Raw genomic sequence first — 22114 nt, 5'->3', positions numbered from 1 at the left:
CACAGGCTTAGCAATTTTTTTTTTCTTTTTTTGTTTTTTTTGTTTTTTTGAGACGGAGTCTCGCTCTGTCTCTCAGGCTGGAGTGCGGTGGCACGATCTCTGCTCATTGCAACCTCCACCTCCTGGGTTCAAGCAATTCTCCTGCCTCAGCCTCCCGAGTAGCTGGAACTACAGGCGTGTGCCACCATGCTCAGCTAATTTTTAGTATTTTTAGTAGAGATGGGGTTTCACCATGTTGGCCAGGCTGGTCTCAAACTCCTCACCTCAGGTGATCCTCCCACCTCGGCCTCCCAAAGCGCTGGGATTACCGCACTGGCTGAATTTCTTTAATGACCAATGATGTTGAGCATATTTTCATGTGCTTAGTTGCCATCCATTTACATTTTTTGTATGTTCCATATTTTGCCCATCTTTTTTGTTGGGTTGTTTCATATATGAGTTTTGAGAATTACTTTTATATTCTAGATAAAAATCCTTTATCAGATAAATGATTTGCAAATATTTTCTCCCAGTCGGTGGCTTGCTTCTTCATACTAATAGTGTCTTTCAGAGAGCTGTTCCTTTTGATAAAGTTAATTTGTTCTCTTATGGACTGGGGTTTTGATGTCTCATTTAAGAAATCTTTGCCCAGCTCAGAGTTACAGTGATTTTTCTCACCGTTCTTCTAGAAATTTTGTGGTTTGAAGTTTTACAATTAGATCTGTGATTCATTTTTTGTTAATTTTAGTATATCATGTGAAATATGGATTTTTTTTTTTTTGCACCAGGATATCCAATTATTCCAGCACTATTTGTTTCCCAGACATGTATATTTGAAAAGAGGCTTTGGAGTGGAAATTATCTACTTCCCTCCACCTGTCGAACTCCTATTCATCCTTCAAAACCCAGGCCAAATGTTCCCTTGGCTAAGAAGTCTTCCCTGGCAAAGTCCAAGTAGCTCTATCAGCTATCTTGTGGTGCCCGCAGGATTTCATGCAACCTCTAACATATTCTTATCTCACATGATTGCATTAATTTCCAAGTCTGTGTCTCCTGCTAAAGTGAAAATCCATGGATGAGGATCATACTCCTAGCACTCAGCAGGAACATACACCTAACACAACACAGGCCCAGCATAGGTAGTGGTGAAGATATTTGGGAGAGAAGGGAGAAAACAATGGTTAAAATAATTGAATAATAAAGTATCAAACCAGTGAACCATTTGCTTTTTTAAGCAATGCAATACCTAATTCTCGGCCCCACTCATAGACTATATTCGTCAGGAAACCTCGCTGAGTGCCCCTACCCAAGTTAACCACCAGTAGTATTGACAAAGAGCACCCTATTGATTGATTTAGGCCAAGCCCTGTTCTAAGCACGTTATACACATCATGTCATTTCACCCTCACAACAACCCTCTGAGGAAGATACTGCTACTATCATTGTTGTACTGAAGAAGAGACAGACCTTCCGGGAGGTTAAGGTCCATGCCTGAGGTTCACCTACTTAACAAGTGTCAGAGCTGGGGCTTGAACTAGACTGATTCCAGGGCCCTAATCCTACCTCTATATATACTATGTCTGGTTTCCTTTATTTGTCTCAGTCTTCTTTACCCAATAAGCCGAGACCCTACAAAGGCAGTCCCAACTCTTCCACATGACCAACCCTTGCCAACTATGAACCCCAGCACCAAAGGAGACAAGTTGCACGGCGACTCCTCATCACCCTCCCATCTAGCCCCAGACACAGACTCATATCCCACCTGTGAGGGACCTCCTCCTTACCTTGGACCACATGCCCATGCCAAAGGAGCTGCTATCTGCCATCTGGTGCAGGTTCAGCTCTGTCCTGGAAGCATAGAAGGAACCAGGAGTCAGGGGGGCTGTCCACACCAGCCCTGGCAGGGCAGTTGGTCATCACAGTGTGAAGCTCCACGCAACTGCCCGGACACCCCAGGGGCTGTCCCTGTCCCTGGCCTCGGCCCCACTAACTCTGCCCTGGGATATCTTCGATCTCCCAAATATTCCTCACACACAGCCCTCACTTGGCCCTTCCTAAAGGCCAGGAAATCCCCTGAGAAAGGGTTGTAGAGGAAAATCAGGAGAGCAGGGACTAACCCCAGATCTTCTAATCAGCTGAGTGACCTCACTCAAGGATAATATTAAAACAGTCAACATGAACGAGCCCTTGCTGCATGCTAAGTCCTAAGATGACTCATGACAGCCCCACTCCATGGGTACAAATATTATTTCCCTTTTACAGTTGACAACACAGAGGCACTGAGAGTGGGTACCTGCCCCAAGACTTCACACAGCTAGCAAGCATGCAGCCAGAAGCTGAGCTGAGGTCTGTTGGCCCCTCGAGCCCAGACTCTGCGCTATCCTGCCATGTGCGCCTCTCCCGGCCTCAGTCTGCACTTTATGAAGCAACACGATGTTTAAAGCTCCTTCCCGTGTTCAACCTGCAGGTTCCTCGAGAGTGAGGCCTGCAGGTGGACCACCCACTTTTGCAGGCTTGAGGAACGCAAGCCAAAGGCGGGGTGGGTACAGCTATGCCCCCTGCCCCTTCGAATCACACTCTCTACTCACAAAAGCATTGTAGAGCCCAGCCTAGGATCCCCAGTCCCATGTGGGTTCAAATTGGTTCCTGGAAAGGGTATTATTCATCAGTCTCCAGCCAGCTTGTCTGGTTCTGAGGCCTTCAGCGTCCTCTCCCTGGATTCTCTACAGACCCCACACCCCTCTCTGCTTCATGACTTCGAAGGAGTCTTACCAGCTAGGCTTCAAGTCCAACCCCAGTGCTGCCATGTGGCAGACAAGGTAATTCTCTTCTCTGCAACTCACTTTTTCTTATCTGTAAAATGGGCCCCTACTCTACTTGCCTCCCAGGATTAAATGAAATATTGTACATAAACTCACACTGCAAGGCTGGCACGGAGTAAGTGCTCTGTTTTGCTCACTCTTCCATTCACTGGAAATTCAATCTGACAAATAATTAAGAAGCATCTACCTGGTGCCAATCCCTGTGCTAGGTACTAGGAAAGCAGAAAGAAGGATGACAGGGCCCCTGATTCAAAGATCTCCCAGTCCATCTGGTGAGGAAGGGAGACCTGCACTGGCAGGTTTTTGAACCAGAAGCACATACCAGGCACCAAAACGGTATAAAGGAGAAACTGAGGAGCAAGAATCAGGCAGTGCTCCTCTAAAAAAGGGATCTGGAGTAGGGTTTTGAAGGATGAATAGGAGTTTCCCACATGAGTGCATGGGAGAAAGGACATTTGTGCAAGTGAGAACCCATTTTTGACCTTTGGAAGCTTCCATGTGGGTGACAGACCAAGTTGGTAGCAGCAGAGGTAGAGAAAGGGAAGTAATTGGGGGACCACCAAGGACCCTTCAGAATGCCAATGACTCCCTGAGGCGGCTGAGTTGCTCCAAGCACTTTACTCTCTTAGGGTCCCTGAAACTCATCTGGGCCGCCCCTTCCTCTCAGAGGCAGCTTTGGCCCAGCTCCTAAGGATGCCAAACTCAATAAGGATGCCACCAGCATGGAGGGCCCCTGGCCTAGGCCTGGCTTGGAATGAAGGTCTGGCATCCTCTGCTAGCCGCAGTTGAGCCTCATCCTTCCTGGGCCCACCCCAGGGTAAGCCTGCAAATCCCCCTCTCCGGGAGGCAATGCTTCTATCCCCTATCCCCAGAGCCAAGCCCCACCCATGGGGTACAGAAGAGAAAGCCCCAGTGTGGAGCTCCAGGGCTGGAACAGGGGTGAACAGAACACCTCTGAGAGGTGTTCTGAGAGGTGAGAAAATGGAGGTCCCAAGAAGTGAGGCCATGCGGCTGAAAGTGGGATTCCTACGTTCAGGGCCCACCTACCTACTCCTTCCCGCATTACACCGTTACTATGCACCGCACATGGCCCCAGCTGCCTTGACATGTGATCTCATTTAAATGCCTATGGGGTTAGCACTAGTAGGAACCCATTTTACAGAAGGAGAAACCAAGGCTCAGAGAAGCCCATGTGGGGCAAAGCCTGGATCAAACCCATGTTCCTGTGAATCCAAAGTCATTTCTTTGGATGACCTGATCAGGGCCTGTTGGGGGTATCAAGGCAGATCAAATCCTCCAAAAACAAGAACACACACACACACAAAGCATTCGCTATGTCCAGGCACTATTTTAAGAAGTATTGTCTACCTGTTCATATTTTAATCCTCACCACAACACTGTGATACAGTCACATCTATTTTTGTAGATAAGGAAAGTCAGGCTCAGAGAGGTGAAGTCATTAGCTCGAGGTCACACAGCCAACAAGTGGAGAAGCCAACATACAAATCCACACAGCCTTGTCCTTGAGTTTGTGGTCCCTGTCACTCTGCTATACCACCCCACTCCAAGTTCTTCTACAGATTCTCAAGACCTTCTAGAAGTTTCCCTGCTGCTCAGTTACAATCACTCTGAAAACTGGGAGTTCCCTCTCTACTTTGCCTTCTCTCTGCAGGTTACAGCTGTCCCTCCAGCCTTAGCCAGGACACTCCGGACAGGTTGAGGCTGTCCTTCAGATGGGGAGGGAAGGTTGGGGAACAAACAGTGGTGAGGTTACAGCACAGTAACCACAAATTATCACCCCTCATGTGGGAAAACCCACTTTCTCCTCTCCCTGACACTTCACTAGGACCATGCCCATCCATCCAACAGAGGAGGAAACCAAGACTCTGGGAGAGGAAGCCACATGAGCCACATGCCTAAGGATGCCCTATAGATTTGGGGAAGGGCAGAGATGGCTTTTTAGGCCACCTCCTCCAGGAAGCCCTCCAAGATGAGGCTTGCCTGACTACCCAGCTCACTGTTCCACTCAGCTCCAGGTCCATCCGGAGGAACCTCATGTAGGCATACCCTACCATACACCCGAAGCTCCCACAAAAGTTTAGAAACTTCTGGAAGACATGGGGGTCTGCTGTCCCTCTCCCTACATCGCTGCCAGGGCCAGTACTGACATGCCACTATCACAGCAGACAGCCTTGACTCCCAGCATTTATAAAGAGCTGAAGGTAAATTATCTCTCTTAATCCTATAAGGTCTATGCAAGGTGTTGTTTCCACATTACAAAGGAAGAAACCGAGGCTCAGGGTGGATGACATGTGACCAAAGTCACCCAGCCCATGAGCTGCATGAACCTAGGCAGCTGGAATCGGAGGCCATGTTCCTAATCCCTGGGTCCCACGGCCTCTCAGTGCTGGGGAGAAGCTAAGGCTGGGCCCCCAAAGAACATGTGCCCTTTGTCGTACTGCCCTCAGTTGTCTCTTCCTGCCCCAAGTGCTCACCTGAGATCCAAGTCCAATCCAGCCAGCATCTGGGAGAAAACCTGGAAGTTACTTTCCCCTTCCAGCTGCCGTGCCACGCGGCTCTTCTCCAAAAGCATTGTCTGCAGGGAGAGAAGAGGGGCACCCAGTCAGTGCTTTAGGTACATCCGCACATGCCTGATGCCCAGCTACCCAGAAGCCCCATCGGGGTGCCCCACTCTGATCCACTCTTATTTTTTTTTGAGACAGAGTCTCGCTCTGTTGCCCAGGCTGGAGTGCGGTGGTGCGATCTCAGCTCACTGCAAGCTCCGCCTCCCGGGTTCACGCTATTCTCCTGCCTCAGCCTCCCTAGTAGCTGGGACCACAGGCGCCCACCACCACGCCCAGCTAATTTTTTTGTATTTTTAGTAGAGACAAGGTTTCACCGTGTTAGCCAGGATAGTCTCAATCTCCTGCCCTCATGATCCACCCATCTTGGCCTCCCAAAGTGCTGGGATTACAGGTGTGAGCCACCACGCCCAGCCTCTGATCCACACTTTGAGGCAACATCTCAGGTCCAAATTTTGCTGGCAACCTCCACGTCAGAACTTCTCAATCCTTTGTCTCACTAATTCAGAGTCCACCTAGGAAATTAACTAATTCAATAGATTCATTCCAATTAAGCTATCAAAGGTAATAACAATCAAATGAGGCCACCTTCCAACATATTCCCTTTTTACTAGAAGCCTTTAATACCTTAACTCAAATAGTGATTAGGGGTAGGATTTCAGGGCCAGGACAGAAAAGGGACTATTTGGCATGGAGGGGTTTTCCCTGAGTCTGGATATTATACCAGCTCCATGTTACAAACAACCCTTCTAATAACCTAATCCTATTTTCTGTTCAAACAGGATGTTTGAGGGAGATGGGGAGGAGTACGGGTGATTTTGGAGATAGGAACAAACAGGCCATGTGTTCGTCACACGCGGACTGCTGCAGAAGGCTGGCAAGCGTCTGTTTAATTTCAACTTGCGCTTTTAAGACCCGGCTAATGACAGCCTGAATTCTATATTTGCTCATGAATATTTCATCCCCCTGAGAGTCCGAAGCACAGACGGGCTGGCTTGCTCCAGAAGGGGATGTTCCAGGGCACCTAGTGAGGTGGGGAGCAACTGGCCCCAGCTAGGGGATCCATGACCATTTCATTATTTTATTATTATTATTACTATTTTCTTTCTTATTTTTTGAGATGGAGTTTTGCTCTTGCTGCCCAGGCTGGAGTGCAGTGGCACAATCTCGGCTCACTGCAACCTCCGCCTCCTGGGTTCAAGCAATTCTCCTGCCTCAGTCTCCCGAGTAGCTGAGATTACAGGTACCTGCCACCACACTCGGCTAATTTTTGCATTTTAGTAGAGACAGGGTTTTACCATGTTGGTCAGGCTGGTCGCAAACCCCTGACCTCAGGTGATCCACCCACCTAGGCCACCCAAAGTGCTGGGATTACAGGCATGAGCCACCGCCATGACCATTTCAGACACATCCTAGAGTCCCAGCTGGAGGTGTGGGCTCTGCTGAGCGGGGTTAGAGATACAGCAGCCCCAAGGGCCCCCTTGCACGTCCCCCCAGAGGCCTCACCTGGAGCTGAGCAGCCGTGATGCGGCCTGTAGCGTTGAAGTCCAGCGACATCACCATGGAGAACCGGGTGGCGCTGCGGCTATGGGCCACGGACACAGAGCCGAAGGCCCGGAGGACAGTAAAGGTGGCTCGGATCTTCTCCACTGTTGGGGGCAGCATGGGGCCACATGTCACTGATGGCCCAGGTACTGCCACTCCTAGCTCACGCAGGTCCACCTTTTCCACGGCCCCTGCTTGGGCCAGTCCCCATCCTGGCCTCAGCCACCTGTGGGCTTCCTGCCACCTACTCCCTGCCCAACCCAACTATAAGCCACATACATTTCACTGAGCACTGATTGCTGGGCTGACCCTGTACTACCAGCTCTGGTGTAGGGGAAACAAGACTCAATCTAGAAGAGCCAGGGATAGGCACAATCTGGGTGACAGAGCTGCCCTAAGGCTTCCCAGACCTAATGGAGCCTAGGAAAAGGTGAGGATAACATTCTAGGGCCTGCACTCACAGCTTAGAGACAGGCTTGCAAAGTCCTATAATCTCCCCACTACTATTCATTGCATACCTACAATGCAACAAGCACTGTGCTAAGCACCTGGATACAGCCTGACCTGACTTCCACCCTCAGACACATGCAATTCACAGCACAACTACATTCTGAGAGACTGTGCCTCTTCCCACTGTATCTCCAGCTTCTAGCATGAGCCAGATATAGAGTAGGTGTTCAGCAAAGCATTGGAATAATCCTAGTGGAGAAGCAGTATAGCCCAGTGGTTAAAAGATATGGAGGATCTGCCCTTTGCTGGTTACCTGATTTGGGGCAAACTAATTAACTAGTTAATTCATTAATAATTAACTAATTAAATCTAGTCCTTATGTGGCTGTCATGAGGACCAAAAGATTTAATAATGTCACATGCTTAGAAAATATTTCAAAGGTGGAACTGTTATTATAGTTGTTATTATTAGAAACACAATATTCCCTGCATCATGTATTCTCAATGGGGAGGATATTGCCCCTGAGATGAGCAAGAACTGATTCTTAGAAGTGGTGGTAAAAAAAAAATTTTACTCTTTTTATGTATAAAGCACAAATATACATAAAGGAATATATGGCTTATCTGTGGTATTAACATTTCATCATAGGGGAAATGATTTAAGGGGAATAAATGTCTTAAAAGGCTTTTCAGAGTGTGCAATAATGAAAAAAAGCTGAGAACACTGCCACAATGGTTAGAGTTCTAGAGCCAGTAGGCCTGGGTTTGAATCTCAGCTCTAGGAGTATTTGCTGTGTGACATCAGGCAAGCTAGTTAACGTCTCTGAATCTCAATGCCTTCAATCTATAAAATATAAATAATAATATCTACCTTATAGGGCTGTTTTAGATTAAAGAAAAAAAAAAAGCTCAGGCTGGACACAGCAACTCACACCTGTAATCCCAGCACTTTCGAAGGCTGAGGTGGGTGGATCATTTGAGCCCAGGAGTTCTAAACCAGCCTGGACAACATGATGAAACCCCATCTCTACAAAAAATACAAAAGAAAAAAATAGCCAAGGGTGGTGGCATGTACCTGTAGTCCCAGCTACTCAGGAGGCTGAGGTGGGAGGATCACTTGAGCCTAGGAGGTCAAGGCTGCAGTAAGCTGGGATCACACCACTGCACTCCAGCCTGGGTGACAGAGTGAGACCCTGTCTCAATAATAATAATAATAATAATAATAATAATAATAATAATAATAATAAAGTTAGTATCCTTGGAATAGGGCCTGGTACCTTAGGCTTCAGCAAGCATTTACTCTGATCGTTATTAATATTGTATTTGTTATTATTAATTGGTACTCTTTTTTAAGGCTCAGGTCAAATATCACACCCTGAAAAAAAGCCCTCCTGCAGCCCTCCTCTGCGCTCCCTGAGTTTCTTCCCTAGCCTGCTCTGCCAGCACTTTTTGAAGAACATTTAAGTTTTGAACGTAGGTACAGATCAATTTCCTCTCTGGCTATTAGCTTCTCGTGAGTGTAGACTCTGCCCTTGAATCTTCATTCTTTGAGTCCTCTGTTCAGTTCAGCAAGTTGTGCACTGCCCAAAGACACCACATCCCAGGGGTGCATCATTCACATCACACTCTCCTAGATTTGTGTACGTATATTAGGATGATTTCCCAGCAGATGGCAGTCAAGTATCCGGTTCTAACAATGTCCACGTATGATGATTGTTCTGCAAATGGCCGTCAATGTCTTGAGAAAGGAGTACCTTATTCTGATTTCAACAAATGCATCCCAGTGACCTAGTGATAGCCCTGCCCAGTAGCAAGCATGGGGTCTGCACGTATCTGGTGCTCAGTGAATGCTAGCTGAATGAACATAAGAAAGCAGCTCAGCATCCCCTTCCAACTCTCCCCGTGCTGACCCCAACTCTACATGTCACCTAGAGACCACCATACCTGAGACCCTGCCATCCACACTGCCTGCCATCCCCACCAGGTGTTCCAGGACCTGCTCACAGCAGGTGGTCTTCCCAGCACCACTCCGGCCCAGGGCCACAATGCTCTGGTCTCTCCGCTGATTCAGCAGCGCCCAGTATGCCCGCTGTGCTATGGAGCCAATGTGGGCAGGCAGGCCATCCCGGCGGCCCTTGGGCACCTGCAGGAAGATCACAGGTATCAGCCGTCCCATCCAGCCACTGCCTAGGGAGCATTCTAAGACAGCGTCCTGCCCCAGGCCTAGGGTCCAGATCTGTGTCCCTGCCTCCAGATCTGCATCCCTGATTCCCTTCCTACTCGACTGGGAGGAGCCAAGCCTGTGTGTCTAGTCCTGCCCCTGGCTCCCTGTGAGTCCCTGGACAACCCATGCCTGTTTTCCGAACCTAGTTCTCCTCTTTAGTTAGAGGCTTGAATGAGAGCTGCATTCGTCCATGAGATTCATCTCACTGGTTACTCAAAGCATCAAATGGTATCTGCCTGAAGCGAGACAGCCGGATCGATGGCATAATTATCCATTACGATTAGTGATGTCTGCCACGGACACAGGGAATGGCACATGCGGGAGTTAGTGGTATGTGTGCTACATATTTGCCATAACAGATTTAGGTGATAACTGAAACCGTATCTGCTTCATCATTCATTCATATTTCATTCAGTAAAATAATCCACTGAGTGTCTACTACGCAGCAGGCACTCGGGCACAGCATGACACAAAATGGATAAAGGAAATTCCAGCCAATCGCAAAGAGATACCATTAAATGCCTATTACAATGGCTGAAAAAATATTTAACAGTCACTACCAAGTTTGGTGAAGATGAGGAGCAACTGGAATTCTCATACAATGCCGATGGGAATGCTGAATGATACAGCCTCTACGGAAAACAGCTGGCAGTTTCTTCTACAGTGAGACGCACACTCATTACCCCTCTCCACAACCCCACAACCCCTCTCTAGGTGTTTACCCTAAAGAAATCAAAATGTATGTTCACAAAAAACCCCTCTATGTCATTGGTTATATTGACTATATATTCAAAATCACCAAAAACTAAAAACAACACAAATGTCCTTCAACTAGTGAACTAGGATAATCACCCATCCTGGTTGTTTTTTTGTTTTTTGTTTTTGTTTTTGTTTTGAGACAGAGTTTTGCTCTTGTTGCCCAGGCTGGAGTGCAATGGCACGATCTCGGCTCACTGCAACCTCCACCTCCCAGGTTCAAGCGAATCTCCTGCCTCAGCCTCCAGAGTAGCTGGGATTAAGGCGTGCACCACCATGCCTGGCTAATTTTTGTATTTTTAGTAGACATGGGATTTCACCATGTTAGCCAGGCTTGTCTCAAACTCCTGACCTCAGGTGATCCGCCAGCCTCGGCCTCCCAAATTGCTATCCTGGTTTTAGCATTGAAAGTCTCATGTCCCAGAAAACGTTTTAGTCCCAGGAAAACCAGGACAAGAGGTCACCCTATGAACAAATAAGCACACTAGTGCATCAATGAAATAAAATAAAGGAACAAACTATGGATAAATAAAACCACATGGGTGAATCTTCAATGCATTGTCCTGCCTGGAAGAAGCCAATTCAAAAGGTTACATACCATACAATGCCATTTATATGGGTTTTTTTTTTAAGGCAAAACTATAGAGACAAAAAAAAACAGATCAGTGGCTACCAGGGGTAGAACTTGGGGCTGAGTTGACTACAGAGGGGCCCAGAGAACTTTTGGGGGTGACGGGAACTGTCGTGTAATTGATTGTCGAAGCAGTTACACAACTACACACCTTTGTCAAAAACGCACAGAACTGTACACTAAAAAGGTGAATTGGACTATAATGTAAACTATACCTCAATAAGCCTGATTTTTTTTTAAGTCCCTGCTTGGTGGAGCTTGCCTTCTGGTGGGAAGACAGAGATGATCGATGAAAGAAATTAATTCAATTATAGTGAACGGGAGGCATTTGAAAGCCACAAGCCTGGATGAGATCACCGAGGAAGAGTGTGGGGACAGAGCACCCTGACAGGGACAGGTCAGGGAGACCAGAAGGAAGACTGACTGGGCAGCCAGTGGGCTGGAATGAAAACCAGCAAAGCGGAGTCTTAGAGCCGAGGAAGGGTGTGTTTCCAGGAAGAGGGAGGGAAATGCTGCTGAGTTCAGTAAGAGGAGACCAGAGACTTGACATTGGATTTGGCAGCGAGGGAAGAGGGCGGGAGGTTACTGTGAGGTCAGCAGGAGGGCACCAGAAGGAACAGAGGAATGGGCCCTGCTGCAGGAGGATGTCCGAAGCCCAAGATGCTGAGGGTGCCCACTGGGTCCCGCAAGGCCCCATCTGCCCTCCCTAACACAGTCCTTTGGCCGAACTAGGGGCACAAACACTGGTGCGATGGCCCTCCCCTCAGCCTGGATGTCTAGCTTGGGGCTGGGGCTGTCTCCAATCCACTGTTGGCTTTTCCTGCTCCAAGCCCCTGAGGAACAGTCATGAGTCCCTATCCTGATGCCAGATGTAGGGCTCAGCAGGAAGCTAATGCAGGCAAAGGGGGGATATGCCCCCACACTGGCTGGACACAGCCTTAGGGCTTAAGGCAGTCAGAGGGTCCTGGGGTCTCAGTCCTAGAGCCATCCCCCAGTCTGGAAAAACTAAAGTTCAAGAACGGGCAGTCCCGTCCATCAGCCCGCTCAGGCCCACTGCCTAGAGGGAGAAGGAAGAATTCTGCACATCCAGGTTCCTGAAAGCACTCATATATGCACACATGCACACGTGCCTTTGCATCTGTGTACGTGTGCCCTTGCATGCATGCACACAAGTATGCTTGTAGGCACATGCACCCAAGTTGCCACAGGCTCTGCACACAGAGATGGGATCCGCCTCTACCCACGCGGTCACACCCATGCTCAAACTCACGCTCTTATTCACCTAGACCCGCATGTCCCCAGGCACACACCCAGACCCCAGCTGCCTGGTGGGGCTAGCCCCGCAGTGAGAGAGGCCCCCAGTGTGGCCCAGACCCCGCCCAGCCCATCCTCAAGGCGGTCTCAGCCTCACCGCAGGCCTGTGCTCCCACCTGGTGGCCATTTGGGGAATCAGAGGTTGATGCAGCCTAAGGACAAGAGGTGGCTGTGGGTTTGAGTGTGGGAGGCTGGAAGACTTGAGGGAAGGGTGGGGACCAGTGCCGCACCCCACCCCAGGGTTAACAAGGGAAGTAGGGGGATCTACCTTCAGAGTGCGTACCAATGCCTGCACCTTTTGGCGCTTTTGCCTAAGTTCTGATGCCTCAGTCCAGGATGGCCAATGAGGACCTGCCTGCTATCTGGGCATATAAAAATGTCCCTTCCAGGGATTTCCAGAGAGCCAGAGGAGTCACTCGGCAGTTTGGACAGCTCAGAGGCCTTGGGCTGCAGTAACAGAAGCCTAAGCACTCACCACAAGGACGGGAGAGGGCACGTGCCAAGCTCTGGCCCACCCAGAGCTTCTGAGGTCCTCCCAGGCCCTTGACCATGGACAGCGGTGGTGGGAGAGCCCCCGGGAGTGACTGAAGGGGTGGTGTGGGTCACTCTGGAGGAGAAAAATCTTGGAGAGAGGCGTACAGGGCCACTATATCCCCTTTAATGGATTTAGCATTGCTCAGGGACTAGTGATGGGTTTGTCCCACAGGGCCCCAAAGGGCAAGATGTGGCTTTTCACCCCCAGTTGGCAGAGGAGAACATGGAAACCACAAGAGGTATCATGATCTTTCCTAGACACCAGGTGTCCTAGGGGCTTCTGACTTCCTAGTGAGTCCCCAGAACAGCACACAGGTAAGATGTCTCACCTCGGACAAGCCTCCCTGCCTCTACTGAGCCTCTTCCCATCTGTCCTCCACCCAGCAGCCAAAGGCATCCTTTTACAACCTAAGTCACAGCATGTCATTGCTCTGCTAAAAACCCCAGTAGGGACTCACTCTAAGCCCACTCTGGCTCAGGAGGCTGCCCAGTTCATAAAAAACTGATAAAAATCGGCCAGGCACAGTGGCTCACGCCTGTAATCCCAGCACTTTGGGAGGCCGAGGCGGATGGATCACGAGGTCAGGAGATCGAGCCCATCCTGGCTAACACGGTGAAACCCCATCTCTACTAAAAATACAAAAAATTAGCTGGGCGTGGTGGCAGGTGCCTGTAGTCCCAGCTACTCGGGAGGCTGAGGCAGGAGAATGGCATGAACCCGGGAGGCGGTGCTTGCGGTGAGCCGAGATCATGCCACAGCACTCCAGCCTGGGCGACAGAGTAAGACTCTGTCTCAAAAGTAAGTAAGTAAGTAAGTAAATAAATAAATAAATAAATAAATATCCACAGTAGCTGCCATCCCACTCAGAGTAAAAGCCAGAATCATCATCCTGAGAACTGACACAGCTCTGTCCTGGCTTTTCCCAACCTCTCCCACCTCTTCCTCCACTCATCTGCTTGGGCCACTCTTATCTTTATTGTTGATGGTCTGTCTTTTCTTCCTATAACAGCAACTCCACAAGGGCAGGCTTGCTCGCCCAGCATCTTCCCTGCTGTTCTTTGTGCCTGGCTCGGTAGGAGACCCTCAAACAATAGCTCAATCACTATGGACTGAATGAAAGAAGGGGCCACGCTTCAACGACTCGGCTGAGGTGCCTCGTGCGTCCACGAGGTGGCGCTTAGAGATTTCCTTTGCTCTTGTCCATCTCATCAAAAATTGGCCATTTTTACACTTGCGAGGAAAAAAACTAAAGCACAACTGAAGCTTCTGTTTCCCCGTTGATGTGGGTGCTCAGGACTCCTGAGAGTTCAGCATGGGATGAAGAGCACACAGGAGCCCGGTGCCCTGGGTTTTCCCCCAGCTCCTCTGCTCAGTAGACCTGAGAGTTCAGCCTGCGCCTGGCCCAGCCATCTCTTCTCATCTGTAAAATGGGCTAATCACAGTACCTGTGTTTTCAGGTGGATATGTGAGAATGAACTGAGTTAATACATGAAGGTGCATGAAGCAGTGTCTGGTAGAGTTCATACTCATTCAGTATTTTCTTTCGTTATTCTTGTGATATTTAATGCTGCTGTTTCTGTCATAATGGTGACTGATCTTTCCCCCCAGGGAATGGGGGAATCTGATGGTCCACGCCATAGGATGCCCACAATGCCACGAGAAGGATGCTGCTTGCAGACAGGTCGACTGGGGGCTCTGATGGTTCTACTGTCACCTCAGATGCAGAGGGATCCCCCCAGACCCTCCTGCCCTCAGCTCCCCAGCGCTGCCCACCATGGTCCCACCTCACCTTCCCTGCAGAAGGCACCAAGGGCCCCCGGGGCTGGAGGACGATCAGATCAGGCCCCACGCAGGTGTGCGGCAGCTGAGCCCTGTAGCGCTGCAGAAGCGTATTCAGGACACTGGATTCGTTGACACTGATGAGAGAGGCCAGGTCCTCGACCTGGTCCAGCTCAGGGGGGTTGCCCTGTGAAACCATCACACAGAGTCTCCTCTGGCCTCCTGGCCCCGTTTCCCCACCACCCCCGCAACCAAACACACACTAAGCCCTCCTCTTGAGAGCTATGTGCCAAAGACCAGAACAGAGCACAGGGACTCTGGATGGAAAGTGATGAAGCCCTACAAATAAAATAGGGCCATCCCTTCTCCTTGCCCTCTGTGCAACCTATGAGGCACCCCTCTTCGCTGTGGTCCTGCACTCTGTGCACCATGAGGGGAGACGCTCCCAAGGCAGACTTGACAAAATTCAAAGTACTTTCTGGATCTCAAACACCACAAAAAGACAGGTGATGCTCCAGTGTGTGCGAGCATCCACTGCCATTTCCTCCTCTTCTGGGTCTTACGGGGAAGCTCTCAATATGCTCCATGATACCCAGGAGTGGAGGCCAATGGCCAAACCACCTCACTGGTCTCATAGCCCATCATGCATTGATTCCTAGGAAACCACCCAAACCCTTAGAAGCAAGAGGTATGTGAAGCTGCTTCTTAAAACATCTATTCTAAGAGGTGTCCTATCATTCTCTCCAGCTTCAGGGAGTTTTCTGAACTTAGTAGTCTCAGGTTTGGGCCAAGCTTGAGCCCTCTCATGGATCAGCCTTTCTTGCAAGGCCACTGAGCCTCTGTAAATGCCTAACGCAGGAGAGGAAGCCTGAGGTGGGCAGAGGAGGAGCAGAAAGGAATGCAGATGAGCAAGGAGGAAAACTCCTAAGATAGCAGGCTGTGATGGGTGCAGGGAGAGGGCATGACAGAACCTTTCTTTTCTATCATTATACTGTGACTTGTCCTCAAAAGGATTTACGGTGCACAACAAAAATGTATTCAAAACAATTTAAAGAGCAAAGCTGAAAGTAAGTTTGATGCTAAAATATAGGCCATTGGAACCTATGCTATGGTTAATGGCAAGCAACAAATTTGGCTCTGAGTTCCCTGGCGGCCAGAGTGAAAACAGAAACATGCTCTGTAGTATGATTTGCAATATCCAATATCTACAAAATTAAAAGCAGTCATTTTCTTGGGTCCATCAGAAGAACTCCCAGGGCCAAGACCTGACAAACATGTCCTTTGGTGTGTCCTCATTAAGGGAAACCACAGGAAAGGGTCAATGACCCCCTAACAGTACCCCTCCAGTAGAACAATGAGTTCAGTGGGGTTCTTTGCTATACTTTGCTATAACTCCCTCCAGGGCATCAAGCCAAAATGGTTTTGGTAGTCAGAAACAAGGAAACCTTTTGCAGGGCTGGGGAAGGAGGGTATGGAGCTGGGGTGAAGTGGGACAGGGGACTCATGCTGGGGGGGCAGCGGGACAGGGGACTCACCCGATGGACATGCTCCTCATCCACCTCAGTGATGGTTTTGTCAGCATCAATGCAAAGTCTCACCCTTCCTGCTGGCAGGTCTGCTGTTCCCTCATCTGGCTTTAGCACCGTAGCTGGTTGGACATCCCAGAGAGAGAAGGGGAAAGGGGAGGAGATGGGAGGGGAAGAGGGGAAAGAGGCGAGGGCAGGAAATAAGAGAGGCTCTAAGCTGGACCAGCAAGCTTGGGAGGAAGCTTGGGACAGGTCTCCATTTGGGGTCTATTTGCTTGGAGCTTTCTGAGTTGTGACCCCAAATCCTTTAAGGTCAGGCTAAGTCTGACTCACCTTAGGCTTTTACCAGCTGTCACAGTGCCAGGCACAGAGTAGGCACCCAGAGAGTTGGGTACACTGACCTATCTCACACACAGACCTGGAATGGCAGATGATGGCATACAAGATACCATTTCCCCCTCCAGTGCCCATGGCAGACATCACTAATCAACCACTCTTCCCAGCCATGTTCAGACTGAGACTCAGAATCACTTCTCAGTAGAGTGCAGTGATCAGCCACAACCAATTGACAAAAGTAGGCTCATGAGATCAAATCTATTGGCCCACTTGTACCAGACTCTGGCTTCCTCGAAGAACGCCGTAGGAAGAAAGCATGCTTGTTGCATTAGTGAGTTACAGTAGGTAAATAACTCATTATCAACACAAATGCCTTTGAAAGACAGTCTCCACTGCTCCTCTCCCCTCCTTACCACCAAAGTGTAATCAGGACCTGGAACATATGGCTGGCAGCAGTAGGGGGCACAGGAGAAGACTCAGACCCTCCAAAGGTGCTAACACCCCTACTTACCAAGAGTAAATCCGTCCTTCTGAGCCAGCCAGACTTTCTCTGCCTCATACCATCTGTCCTCAGGAGCCTGAGAACCAACATCACGTAAATTAAACCAGCAAATGGCACCACTGCCCATCTTCTACCTTACACAGGGGTTTCTCACAGTGTGCTCTGGAGCCATCTAAATCAGAATCTCTGGGGGGAGAACAGGAGAGGGAGTGTGCTTATTTAAATGCAGATTCCCACTGTGGACCCGGGAGGCGGAGCCGAGATCACACCACTGCACCATCTAGCCTGGGTGACAGAGCAAGACTCCGTCTCAAAAAAAAAACCTAAATAAATGCAGACTCCTGGGCCCCACTCCTGGCCTTTGAAATGAGAGACTCCATGGCTGGCCCCAGGAATCTGCATTTTTAACAATCTACTCGTTATGCCATCCCGTTTGAAAGCTGTCATGTGACATCATAAGCAAGCTCTACCATGTCAGCCATGAGGAGACACCTCACATTTTGGGGACCTTCCCTCACTCTGTGGGGAATTCCCACCCCAGGACAGGTGCAATGGAAACTTCAAGACTTCTGCTCATGGAAGAAGTGCTCACCCCCTCCTCTGGGTGCCTCGCAGTTCCAGCCAATCCCCGGCCCACCCCCCCGTCCACCCCTTGTCCATCCCTGGGGCAGATCTTTCCCATCCCTGCATCTCTGGAGGGCCCTGTCTGCCGCTTCCCGCTCCCAGGGTCGCAGCCCCCTCACCTGGTCTGAGTCTCTGCTCTGGCCTCCTTTGCCCTCCTCCTGGGGGGCTGGCCCGTCTTGGTTCTCCTTCTGTATCCGAGGCCTTTCTGCATCCTTCTCCAGAGCAGGCTGGCTGGGTCCTTCCAGCTCTGTCTCCAGGGCACCAGCCCCATCACCTGCTCTTGAGCAGGGCTCCTCTGCTTCCTGCCCACAGCTTCCTGGCCAGCCTCCCTTCCCAGGAGCCGCTGGCGACTCCACCATTGTGCTCACCTCCTTTGGGGCTTCACAGCCCTTCTCTGTCTGACTCTGAGCTTCACATGCCTTCCCGGACTTACCCTGGGGCTTCCCCATCTTTTCCTTCTTATCCCAGGACTCACCTGCCTTCCCAGTCGTGCTCCGAAGCTCACCTGCTTTCTCCCCCATTCTCAGATCGTCCCCCAACTCGCCCTGCACTTGGCTTGTCTTTTCCGTCCGGGTCTGAGGCTCACCTGTCTTCTCTGCCTTACTTAAGAGCACCCCTTCTTTGTCCTTCTTATTCTGGGGACTATCCCACTTACTCCTTCTTCCTAGGAAACCTCCCCACTTTCTCCCAGGGATTTGGGGCCCTACGTGCTTCCCCTCACTCCCTACGTCCTTAGAGACATTCCCCTTTTCCACCGTGTTTATGGGCTCTGCTCCCTCCTTCTCTGCTTTCCCCAGTAGCACCCCCTCGCCGGGCCCTTGGGCTTGGGGCCTGGTCCCCTGCCGGTCTTTGCCCTGGGGCTCAGCCTCTTTCAGCTCTGTGGTCTTGGGGGTCCCACCCCCCTTCCCCACTATGCTTTGACCCTTCTCGTCTTTTTTCAGTGCCACAGTTCCTTGGCCTGGGTCCCCAAGACCCCCAGTCCGGGTCTTCTCAGCTTTCGGGGCCAAGATCTCGGTGCTGGCCTGGGGGCCACAAGGAGTCCTAGAGGTCTCCCCTTTCTTTTCCTTTCCAGTATCTGTGGCTGGGGGAGGGGTCTTGCAAGGGGGGGTGTCATGGGGATGAGTCCTCTCTGGCTTGGCTGAGTCCGGGTCCAGCTTGGCCACCATCAACAACACATCACCCCTCCTCATGCCCCTCTTGAAGGGGAGAGTCTTTTTGGCTGGTGTCGCACTGGAACCCAGCTCCTGGGCCTTCTCACCATTGATGCTGGTCATCTGCTCATGGTCAGGGCTGCCGGACCCCTCGCTCTCCTTGCCCAGAATGTCTGAGCTCCCAAGAGAGCTTGACTGGTTGTCCTGAGAGATCTGCTGGCTTCCAGATCTGGTGCCACTGCTGGACTTGCTGTTGGGTTGGCTGACGGAAATTTCTGGGGTCTAGGAGAGAGAACACAACCATGCCTACAGAGCTGCTTGCTGACCTGACAGCTTTGTCATTCACTCGTGTTCATTCATTCATTTCGTTGTTCACTTCTCCATTCATCCTTCCACAGATGCTCGAGCACCTCCAAATCCAACAGGCATGGCCAAGTCTAGCACCCTTGACCTTGGCCTAGCCCCTCAAAGTTAAGTGACGGAGTGGAAGGAGTGGACTTTGGAGCCCAACAGAACCAAGTTCAACTCCTGACTCTGACACTATAGCTGTGTGACCTTAGCTAAATGACTTCTCTCTGAGTCTGTTTTTTAATCAATAAAATGAGAATGATAAAAGCCTACCTTGCAGGGTAGGTGTGAGAATGTATGACAATATGTAGAAACTGAGCCCAGCGCATAGTGTGTCCTCAACAACAGTAGCTGCTGCTACTACTGTTGTTATTTCTGCCTGGATTTTTCCTAGGCCAGTAGGGGATCCGGGAAAGGACTCAGGGCCTGTCACTAGAGGACCTGTTCTCATCTTGGCTCTAACACTCTCCAGCTAGGCTTCCTTCTATGTCTATCTGGGCTACCATCTCTTCTCTCTGGGCTTCAGGTTTCCCCAGTACAGGCAGATACCACCTGACCATCCAGATCTTTTATAGGATGAGATGTAGAAATGCACTTTGGAGATCACAGAGAGAGGAACAAACTGAGCTGCTGCTACTTCCACTGCCCTGATCCCCATATCACACTTCCCATACCAGCTGAGGGCCCTGGTTTCTGCCCCTGGGGTCCCCCACTCTTGCCTGACCTAGACATTTGTGACTGCATAACACCCAAGGGGTTTCCACTGCCCGCTCCCCTCCCAGGCCTTTTTACTGCCTTGTGATTTTAGCCTTGCGCAGAGCTTCATCCTCAAACCAGCCTGGCTGTGGCCTGAAGAGCTCACAGGTCCAGCTGTGCCTCCATCTCTGCAGAAAAAGACCTCAACCTCATAAGCAAGTTCCACCCTGATGTCTCGCTTCACCACCAGCCCTAGCCTGGGTTCTTCCATCTTGGACAATGCTAGCACAGCCTCACAGACACCCATGCCTGGGAATCTGGGATTCTCCCCCTCCTCTTGCATTCAAACCAGTCCCAGGGGCATGTTGATTCCACCCTGCCAAGCTTCACATCTATGTCTCTTTTTCCAAACCCATGTCTGCTATCCCTCACCTGGCCATTGCCACAGCCTGTGAACTGCTATCCCTTCAATTTGCTGCCAGCCATTTTAAACCCGATCAAAAGATTTGGGTAGCTGCCCACAGCCTACAGGAAAATCATTTGGCACCACCATTGGTCTTTCAAATTCCTCAACAAGGAACCCCAGCCTCCAATCTGACCATATTGTCCCTAGTTGTTCCCATGCATGAACTGTACTGGTCACCTTCTCCCACCTGACCCTTCCCTGCTTCCAGGCTGTTGCTCATGCTGAGCTTGCTACCCTGCGGGCCCTTTCCCCTCTTCACTTGTCCATGGTCTACTCATCTTCTATACCCAGCTCAAATATCTCTTCTATCTCCTCTCTACAAATCCTTGCCTGAAGACCTCAATCAGAAATTGTTCCAAGCTTGCAGAAAGTTCCAGAGCACTATGCTAGTACATCAGTCACAGCGTGGCCACCTTCTGCATTCCATTCTGGCTTTTGTGTCTCCTGTTTTAGGTGACCAATGCCACAGCAAAGTCTCTGTTCTCATCTTTGTAATAATCACAATAATAATAATATCTATCATTTATATCTTCCTTGCAATGAGCCCTATATCACCATCATGCAATCTCCTATTTAATCCTCCTAAGGAACAACTGGAGTAGATTCTGAACTTCTCCCCATTCTACAAGCAAAGAACTAGATGTAAAGATGTAAGGTGACCCAGCTACAAAGGTGAAATGTAAAGCCAGTTCTCTCTGACTCCAAAGCCAGTGCCTTGAACTGCTGCATATTAGATGCCCTTCCTTTTCTCTCTAGGGCTCTCTGGAATCTCCTGGGGCACTTTTAAAAACCTTAACTCCTTGGCCTTATTCCCAGAGACTCTGATTGACTCTGTCTGGGTTGTGACTGCCCGGGTGATTACGAGGTGCAGCTGGTGCTCAGCATCACGGCTCTGGGGACCATGGCTGAGTAGCTCCTCCTGACCTTCTGGGGGAAGGCAGGACATAGCCTTGGAAGGGGGATTGACTGCACTTGGCAAATCTCACCACTGTCTACACCATATTGAAAAGTGAGTCAATGCCTTATTTTTAACCAACCACCACAGATGAGACAGTAACATGGGGTGGGCCAAACAAGAGAGCCAGTGCCAGCCTCCTCCCACCCCACCCTCATATGCCCATGGATTCTCTTCCTTTGGATCTTCAAAGTCATCAAAGTCTTTGGTCCCCCCACCCTGCCACCCTTCTTAGCGTATAGAGGAAACAGCACCTCTAGAATAACTGGAGCCAATAGAAAACTAATAGCACATTTTTACAGAGGAGTAAACTGAGGCCAAGAAAGGGGAAGGGGTTTAGCCAGGACCACAAAAAGTGGCAGGGCCAGAGCTAGAATCTAGGTCTCCTTGACATTCAATACGGGTTACTTTCCACTCCAGTGTTATTCCAGCCTCTCCCTGTTCCTCACTGGCTGGGTAGCCCTAGGAGAACCAGGTCACTTCCCCAAGCCTTGTTTTCCATTCCTGCAAAATGGGATGGATTCTAATGGCTTCTTGCAAGAATCAGATGAGGATCAAATGAAACAGTTGTGCTGGGACAAGGCAAGAGAGGATGGAGTTATTTATTGATTGGGACAAGAAAATTAAATTGGCAGGAACCAGCCAAAGCTTGCTGCCTTGTGGAAACATGTCCTGAGGCTCCCTTGCTCCAGCCCCAGGAATATCTTGGCCCATGGTCCAGCCACCTGCTGTGGGCTGAGGCTCAGAGCCATCCTGCATCTTGGCTCTGAGTCTCCATCCAGTCACAGCAGTGACAGTTTGTCCCCATCCATGGCTTAGCTCTGCCTCTTTACTTGCTCACAGTGACACCAGCGCTGCTCGTGTCAATCTCATGGAACCCTTTCCCCCCAGGTC

General features: G+C 50.1%; 1 protein-coding gene across 1 annotated transcript in view; it reads right to left on the bottom strand.

Moving 5' to 3' along the window:
* The window catches only part of MYO18B (myosin XVIIIB), a 263608-nt gene extending 246398 nt beyond the window's left edge, over nt 1-17210 (bottom strand). Inside the window, exons 1-7 of the mRNA XM_024239878.3 lie at nt 16990-17210; nt 16152-16264; nt 14627-14803; nt 9322-9520; nt 6890-7032; nt 5297-5397; nt 1764-1827 (exon numbers count right to left, since the gene is read on the bottom strand). Coding sequence (XP_024095646.3) covers nt 1764-1827; nt 5297-5397; nt 6890-7032; nt 9322-9520; nt 14627-14803; nt 16152-16264; nt 16990-17107 — 915 coding nt within the window. The 5' untranslated portion in view covers nt 17108-17210. The remainder of the gene's footprint in view (nt 1-1763; nt 1828-5296; nt 5398-6889; nt 7033-9321; nt 9521-14626; nt 14804-16151; nt 16265-16989) is intronic.
* Between the last annotated feature and the right edge of the window lie 4904 nt (nt 17211-22114).

This window comes from Pongo abelii, chromosome 23 (genome assembly GCF_028885655.2).
Source record: "Pongo abelii isolate AG06213 chromosome 23, NHGRI_mPonAbe1-v2.0_pri, whole genome shotgun sequence".
NCBI lineage: Eukaryota > Metazoa > Chordata > Mammalia > Primates > Hominidae > Pongo > Pongo abelii.
This window is presented reverse-complemented; position numbering and strand designations above follow the sequence as displayed.